Source organism: Eutrigla gurnardus, assembly GCF_963514095.1.
Source record: "Eutrigla gurnardus genome assembly, chromosome: 6".
In the NCBI taxonomy this organism is placed as follows: domain Eukaryota; kingdom Metazoa; phylum Chordata; class Actinopteri; order Perciformes; family Triglidae; genus Eutrigla; species Eutrigla gurnardus.
In genome coordinates, this window is record NC_139920.1 from 13,857,190 (window position 1) to 13,866,157 (window position 8,968).

At 40.3% G+C, this 8,968-nt stretch overlaps 1 protein-coding gene across 1 annotated transcript; it reads right to left on the reverse strand.

Moving 5' to 3' along the window:
- meltf (melanotransferrin) lies at positions 1–8,968 on the reverse strand. Its single transcript, XM_084011948.1, is given in 18 exon segments — positions 1–293; positions 1,451–1,511; positions 1,513–1,644; positions 2,476–2,487; positions 2,489–2,664; positions 2,757–2,822; positions 3,436–3,591; positions 3,836–4,031; positions 4,112–4,207; positions 4,675–4,817; positions 4,926–5,091; positions 5,277–5,461; positions 5,602–5,669; positions 6,198–6,354; positions 6,447–6,632; positions 7,030–7,129; positions 7,978–8,132; positions 8,544–8,968. Coding segments are annotated over 18 exon segments (2,172 nt in total). The 5' UTR covers positions 8,593–8,968; the 3' UTR covers positions 1–225.

Consider the following 8,968-nt stretch of genomic DNA (forward strand, 5'->3'; position numbering starts at 1 on the left):
ATTGGGCTGGACTAAGGTTGTGATGGGTGATTTAAAGACAATTAAAACCTCAAAACTTCTGTCTGAGAATGAAAGAAAAAGAGAAAGAAACCTGAACAGAAGACCCAGACATGGTGAGAATAAAGACACAGGAATAGATACAACAAATACAAAGAGGTGAGGGATGGGGAAGAGAGAAAATGGGGGTGGAAGAGAGTAGGAGGGGAGGCTGGACGATGGGTCACATTACATCCAGAGGTTAGTCAGCATGAAGCTGAACAGGCCCAGCAGTAGCAGCCGTACAGAGGACATCACTGTAAGAAGAAGAAAAGAGGATGCACATAAGTAAACAATGCAAATCTGCAGGAGCTTCACTAGATTGTCTTTTAGTGTCTCTATATTTGGTTCAATCTTCCTTCATTCATCAAACTGTCATTATTTTTGATGTTATGGAATTATTCATCTCATTGCAGTACTCCAGCATTTTCAAAATTATATATTATTACCTAGAGGCTGCTACATTTTTCCAATATATAATCTGTAATATCACAAACACTCCTGGCTGCAGTTTGATGAAACAGAGCAGTGTCACAATGTTAGAGGAATAGCATGCTGTTTTCGGAGGTACCCTTATTTGCTTTCTTACCCAGAATTAGACTTATTCCACTATTATGTCTTTAGCACAAATATGAAGCTGCTGGTTGGCTTAGCTTAGTACAAAGAGTAGGGGGAAACAGCTAGCATGGGTCTGTCCAAAGTGTAGGAAGCCACCTACCAGGGTCTCCAAACATCCCTAATTAGCATGCATGTTTTTTGTTTTATCTGTACAGCAGACAGAGTCAAGCTAACTTGTTTCCCCCTGTTTCCAGTCATTATGCTAAGCTAAACCAGCTGCTAGCTCATATCAATCTTCTTATTGACTCAACAAGAAAGTGAATAAATGTGTTACCAAAAAACGTCAACTCTTCCTTCAAGGCAATAAAAGATCATACATCACTTGCTTCAAAGTGTATTTGTTTAATTAGTTTTATAATTTATCACCATTTAAATGGTGTTCAAACATTCGTTGGCGTATTATGTCATTAAATAGCACTGTGAACTGGCTAATAGCATTTTTATAGACACAATGAAGCAGGGTGAAACAAAATCATTTGACTGGTTGACGCTTCAGAGCATCATTGGTATGCTGTTTAAACTTGAGACCAGCTCAACTTTCAGTAGGGCATCAGTTTGTAACTTCACACTGGCTTCCATTGAAAATGACTTTAGCTTTTGCTGTAATGCTCATAGTAGTGAACGCTGCATAATCACATGTTGCTTTTGGTAACAGCAATTTCGGCTTTCATTTCAGTTTTAGTACCTTGTTTCATACATAGGTAAAACAATTATTTCAAAGATTTATTTCAAATATTATACAGTTATTAGCAATTGTTTTGTGAGGAACAATTTGTACAATTGGGTGCGTTTTTACCTGCACTCGATGAGTTGCACTCCATGTCGACCAGAGAGTCCATGTAGCCGTGGCCCAGCCACTTCCTGGTAGGTCTTTTTGTCACCAACGCCCACAAGGCGAACAGTAGAGTCTTTGAAGATGAGATCTGTGCCCTTGTAGGCCTGTGAGTCAAACATCTTGAATGCAGTTCCGGTGTCACTACCGAAATATGTCTACAGGGAAACAGATAAACATGTAGGAATCAGAGGTAAAGAGAGAAGAACACTAAAACTGACCAAGAAAATGGATTCCAAACATTCCAGTCAGCCATTGATTTCCATTCTTTCAAATTAAAGACATACAGAAATATAACTTGATCTGAGGAAGCATAGATCTAACCGACATTGAACATTTCACCATTTTTATTGATTCATCATTTATGTATTTATTCATTGGTCACATTAAAGTTATATTAACATAGTAATCCTGTAGCACCCAGTTTCCTTTTGAAAACTATCTGGTGGTGTGTTCAAGGATACAATGTATGATTCAATGTAAGAAACATATTTCACTCTTCACTAGTCGTTGTGTGTATGTAGATGTTTTGAGCTAAATTATAGACAGGATATTATTCTATATTGTTGAAAATCCTAAATGATAAGCAGATACATTTATTTTGAAGCCTTCTTCAAACACATCCACCTTACAGTGTTATACTTCCTTTTTTTCTACTCCTATTTCGTTATAGGAAGTATAACACTGTGTTATAGTTTCCTATTTCTTTATACACTTGAAGTGTTGTTAATTAATGTACACGTGTTCTAATGTTAAATACATACACTTCACTTTAGAAGGGAAGTTCTGTGTTTTAACAGAACCTTTTTGTACCAGTATGTTATTTTATGAACTGTAAATGTTGCACATCCGCCGGCTTTACTTCCACTTTTTGGACTTAGTCCAAAAGTTATGCGTACAACCACTTGCGGTGTCTTGCAATAAATAACCTCGGAAGTGTGGTCCTTGTCAATTTACAACAATGCACCTGTGACATTCAGCCACATTACCTGTGCGCGGTCCCAGTAGTCCATAAATTGCATGGATGTTGGTGTCGGGCCGTACCATTACAGCATGGGAGGGGACTCTGGCTAGATTACAGTGTCTGTACTGTGAGACCTCGGCTTTAGTGTCCTGAGAACAGAGCAGCTGGAAGTCTGTAGATAAGAGATCTATTGCCCACGATTCACCAGAGTTACCTAAATAAACACACAATGTAAAGTTAATTGTGTCCTTAAATGATGAGACCCTTAGAAGGTGAGCATTTTGTACGTTGGAGTACTTGTCTTACCATCAGTGTTTTGGAAGACAGTGGAATGTTTAACAAAAGCCACATCTCCATCTCCTTTTGCCAGACACTGAACAGACAGACACATGTAGTGTGTGGTGAGTTCAAGTCATGTTTCTATTCGAGGCAACACATTTGCTAAGTTGGAGAAGCTACTGTATTTTCCGGATGTAAAACTCTCATTCACATTTCCATAGACAGCTGCATGACAGTTGGAGCACTTGAGTCAAGCACGACCTGATTCATCACTACAAACGAAAGAAATAAAACTTTGAGGAAGAAGTTCACTTTGACTACCAAGTTAAGGAACATTCAATCACAGAGCTTAACATTCTGTTACAGAACGCTATAGATTACAGTATTGAAAAAAAAAAACGTACCTGAATGTACTTTTGGCTTCTGGGTTATTTTGGTTGGATAAATTCAACAGCTATAGCGCCAAAGAAACCCTGAGTTTCACAGGTATTGTAGTATTTAAAGCCATCAACCTAAATAAACTGACTGACAAAACCAGATTTCTCAGCAGCTTAAAGTTTAAATATTAAAAGTGATCATAACATAGCCATACAGGATTGTGACATGATCTGTGAGAGTCCTGTGTTCTTATGTTCAGTAACATTGAGGATATCATTAAAACAAATGAAATACAGAACCCTGATGAGGTGCAGGAGTTTGGGGTGTTACCTGAAGGCACCATCGTATCCATCATACAGGTCTTTTCCCTTCTCACATTTGTTCTGTCCTGAGCTGTCGCCCACACACAGACCACACAGGTTGCCAGGGAAACCAGGCTGGTTGGCACCTGGTACGCAGCTCTCCTTGAAGAACCCTCCCACCGCTAAGGATCATGGGTAACATGAAAATAGACAGTCAAAATACAATAAGTTTAGTGCATGAAGTTTGGTTTACTTGTCACAGGATGAATACTCAGCCTGTGACAACAGCTGCATATCTCTGTTATAAATGCAAACTGTGATGGACATTTTTGTGTTGTTTAGTGTGAGTGTGTGTGTGTGTGTTGTTTTGTGTGTGTGTGTGTGTGTTGTGTGTGTGTGTGCATTCGCATTCTAACATCCCTGACTCTTGAGGTATCTGACAGTGCTTAGGGGTGATCAGGCCTCTCTCCATCAGTGTTGTTATGGGAACATTCCAGCCAGCCGTGCGACCATATCCGGTGTGACAAGAGCGACGGCCACGCAGGTTGTCAAGGTTACGGATGTCAAGGCTACTCTTCTTCACCACCGCGACTGCATAGTAAATGGAACCATCACGGTCCTCTGGAGAAAAAACAACAACATCCTGTATCTGTCGTCTTTGAAACAAGAACGTGTGACTCTGTTGTGTGTTTGTGTTTCTACCTGGTAGCTCTCGCCGGTAGCAGGGACCAAGCCATACTCTTTGCCTGCTGTGTAGATGTAGCCTCCATCCAGAGTGATGGCATCAGCCTCTCCATTCTACACAAATATGAAAAGAAAAGAAGAGATCAAGATGCCAGAACAATAATTGATCTCTGTGATTTGAAAGTCACAGATTACTGTTTTCTTAGCCAGGACTTTCAAGTTCTAAATAAGTCATCATGACACAATACTAACTACTAATAACTATGTATGGCTATATGGATAGCAATGTCTGCTGTTTGGTCCACCACATTGGTTCAGACTGAAATATCGAGCCACCATTTATTACAATGGAATTTGGTACACACAATCATGATGCTGAAAGTGGTAACTAGTGTCATTGTGAGCATGCTTATATGCTGATGTTAGCATTTAGCTTACACTCAGTTATATATATACAGTATATATATATATATATATATATATATCGGTATGAATCAGACTTTGGTGTTTAATGTTTTAATTTGAAGTAAATGAATACTGCAGCTGTTCTTCAGGAACTAGCAGTAAGAAACATCGGTTACCTTGATTTTCTTCATGCAGTCAGTCACAGAGTTCCCGTAGACACACTTGATGTCTGGAGTCAGACCTTTACCATTGAAGACCACACTCATGTCAGCACACTTCTGCTGCTCACCGCTGGATAACACACACCACCGGAGGACACCTGGGATATTTGTAGAAGGATGGGTGGGTAGTAAAGGAGGAGATAAAGATCAATTGATAGGTAGGTAGGTAGGTAGCTCATAACTAGCCACAAGTGCAATTTTTGTACCTTCAGGTTTACAGTCCATGGCTCTCAAAGCATTATAATAGAAGTGGCCCATCCACGTCTTGGGGTCATCCGACTCGGACCCCAGAAACATTGTGGATGATTCCGAGAAGAGCACAGCTCCTTCTCCATACCCCGCAGAAGAAAACATGTTGAAGCTGGACTTTTTCTGCAAACAGAAAGTTGCACTCAGTTAATCTCCTGGATAGGATCTCACAACAATGTGGTTAAATGCAAGACTGACTGGTAAATGGCCTCATTTATATTCCTAAGACTGCTTCATTGTGTCTTAAGCTACTGTAGCCGCGGCCCTGTTCGTGGTTGTTACTACCACAGTGAGCTGTTTGGACATACCAGGCCCTCCGTCAGCATGTTGAACACTACAGAAGGTGTGATGTCATTGCGGACAACGATCCCACGAAATGGGACGCGGACCAGATGGCATCTTTTCCACTGAGAGACGGGAGCTCTGGTGCCGTCACGACACAACAGCTCATAGTCCGATGAACGCAGTATGTGTGCCCAGCTTGGACCCTGACCTGGTGAAAAATAACTGGTTAGCTAACAGACATGCAGACCAGCTAATGGCAACGTGGCTGAATGTGTCACTAGTTACTGTAATAACCAACTGATTACTGACTGTCAAGCTAACTATCCAGCAACCAGACTAAAACTTTACCATCAGTGTTTTCCTCAACAGTTGTGTGTTTGATGAAGGCTACCTCTCCTGCATCGTCAGCCAGACACCTACAGAGACACAACAATGGGGGAAGTTAAGAATTAAAAATGTAATTTAATTCAATTTCACACTAGTTGCTTTGAAAGTGTTACTCAAGTCCAGTTTTTCATAAAACTTGTTTTGCCTACTGTCACAATGAGGATGCTAACATGATCGTGCTAGCAGCTTGGCTCTAGGGACAGTAATGTCTGTCCGGAATTAAATATCTCAACAATTATTCTATGGAAGTTTATAAAATGTTCATGGTCCCCAGATGAGGAATCTTAACTTCAGCGACTTGTCCACTAGTGACACCAGTGGTTAACATGCCAACATGCTAAACCAAGATGTTAAACATTGTCTATATTACACCTGCTAAATATAGGAGCATTGTTATGTGAAGATTGCCATGCTAGCGTTAGCATTTAGCTCAAATGCTCAATTAATTAAATTGTTTTACAGACATTATTATGATTTTTTAAATATAATAATAATAATAATAATAATAATAATAATAATAATAATAATAATAATAGATATGTCTGGCCACATTGTACCTGAAAGCTCCTTCGTAGCTGAAGTATCTCTCCTTGGTGCTCATCTCACATTTGTGCTCTCCGATATCATCTCCTCTGCACAGTTGACACAGAGACGCAGGTTCACCGGCCCCGTTGGCTCCGGGGACACAGCTGGCGTTGAAGAAATGTGCCACACCTGACCACACAAACACACACACGTCTCTCCAGCTTTCTGCGTGCACGTCTATGTATGTCTGGCTACATGAATGTAAAGTGCATGTTTCATACCCTCTGGGACGTTACAGCCCACCACAGACATGTAGCCCTGGTCTATGAGGTATCCTAAAGGCATATTCCATCCGGCTGTGCGGCCTTTACCGGTGTGGCAGCTCTTTTTTCCTGCCAGGTTGTTGATGTTGATGCCAGAATTTGCTTTCTTCACCACAGCAACTGCGTAGTAGGAGGCACCTGTGCCTGTGGCAACAACAGCACGGGTGTTAAAACACACAAAACAGTAACTTACTCCATTTTATCCACAATAAACAACTAACATTTTTGCTTTCCTGCACTATCTATACAATAAATATGAAGCTACAGCAGGAACTCAGTTAGCTTAGCTTAGCACACTGACTGGAAACGGGGGAACAACTGTATCCGTCCCATTAAACCATAAACTGTCTTTTGATATTTAGTTTTATTAAACCAATGACAAATAGTGTTAATTAATTAGCTGCAGACGTGTTTTGTTCCCGGGGCAGTTTAACAAATCACGTTTCATACCTGTTATTCTCTCTGAATCACTATCTTCCTTTCCTTTCATGTTATCTGTTTAAGTCTCTCTTTCCAAAAAGAAAAAAAAAACACATCTTACCATCAACCTTTGATTCAGCGGCGGCCATCTTGAAGGACGCAGTCTTCCCCAGATTGTAGATGTCAGTGCCGAACATGGACAAGGCATCTGCTTCTTTTCTCTGCAGAGACAAAGAAAAGAAAAAAATAATGGTGTTATAGATATCAGGGAGTTTCCACTATGCCTTCAACATTAAGAAGCCCAACGATTCACATTGGAAAGATTTGGAAAGTTAATTAACTTGGAGAACTTGTGTGAAGACACATCATTTTGCATAAGCGAAAAAATATCTCGAAACAGAATACCATATCTTTCCTCTTCAAATATGAACATGACGATCTAAACTTAAACCTAAACTAGATGAGGATTGTTAGGCTCAGATCCACAAGAGGTTTAAATATTCAACACTGGGTTTGAAATGCTTTTGAGAGAAATCTGGCTATATCAGGTATTTCCATATTACCCTAACCCAACATAGGGAAATGTATAATTCACTCATTAATGCTTGTGTTTTGCTCCCGGTTCAGTTCAGGTAACTAGGACATCTTGTTCTCTGATTAGAAATCTTCCCGGTTATGGTTGTCATAAAAAACCCAGAATGCTTTGTGCTGCCTGATAAGTGAATCAGCTATTTCAAAGTTTATTGCAACTTTGCATGTAACCTCGTTATCTGATGCCAGTGTGTCCTGCCAAAAATGTTTATTAGCCTTAGATGAGTCCTCTAATGCCCTGACTAATTACATTTAGCAGACACTTTTATCCAAAGCGACTTGCAATAAGTACATTTGTTTGAAGAAAGTGCAACAGTATGTCGCTATCAGTAATTGACTAAATGTCGCTATATTGATGACTAAATCAATATATTTTACAGTGCAAAAAACTGGATTATTATAAATTGACAATTATAATCAAAAGTAATTCAAAGGTGTTGACTTCAAGATTTTTAATCAATTAAAGTTTCTGTTGTACCTGTAGTTTTTGAACGCAGCCCTCGACTGTCGCTCCATTGACACAGCTGAGGGACGGACGGATGGAGACTTCGGCGAACGACTGCGACATGGCCTGACATTTCCTCTGCTCTCCTTCTGAGATGGTGCACCATTTGATGCTGCTCTGGCAAAACACTGAGAGAGGGAGACACGCACACAGAGACCTCTTATCATTCTCTTATTAATCGATTCCACCAAATGATTCATGAACCTGTCATTTCACATATTCTAACTCTGAATGTATTCTGCCATTTCAACTCTACTTTCTGCATCAGTAGGCTACAGTGCATTGCTTCCCCCAACCGGGATCCCTCAAAGGGGAACAAGATAAATCAAAGGTAAATTAGATCAAAATAATTATGGTTTCAATATGTTTTTCTGATGTTTCTCACTTTTTGCTTTAATTTATCGTAAAATGCTGCTGAGTTTTATCCCTTCAGATCTTTAAACTGTCCAAATTAAACCAAGTGAGAAGAGAATATCAGAATATCACTCGTCGGTTGTTGCCAGCTCATATGCATCCTGTAACAATAAATCATCTCTTACCAGTTTGTAGTATTAGCAGTAGAGCTCCAGCAGTCCTCCACATGGCCATGGTTTCGGTCTCTCTTCCTCACTGCTCACCGTGTTGGGTAAAATATTCTCCTTTTCCCGCTCCTCTGCTTTATATGATGACTCTCGCTTCAAAGTCCAGCTTCTATCTTCAAGACTCGGCTTAAAGTCCTCGTGTCAAGCTCAGGGTTGGTTGTATATTTTAGTGATTTACAATGCTACCACATGTCACTCAGGAGTCACAAGAGTCTCAGCGCGAGTATTTGAGCTCAGTGTAGAGTTCATGAAGTGTGCCTCTCTGGGTTACCTGGTCTGACACGTCTCTGCTGCCGCTGCCTGGACGCAGGCCAATGTCCGCACAGAGAGGTCTTTTACAGTCAGAGAACTCCACCTCTGCCCTTCTGTGTGGTGCTTTTCCA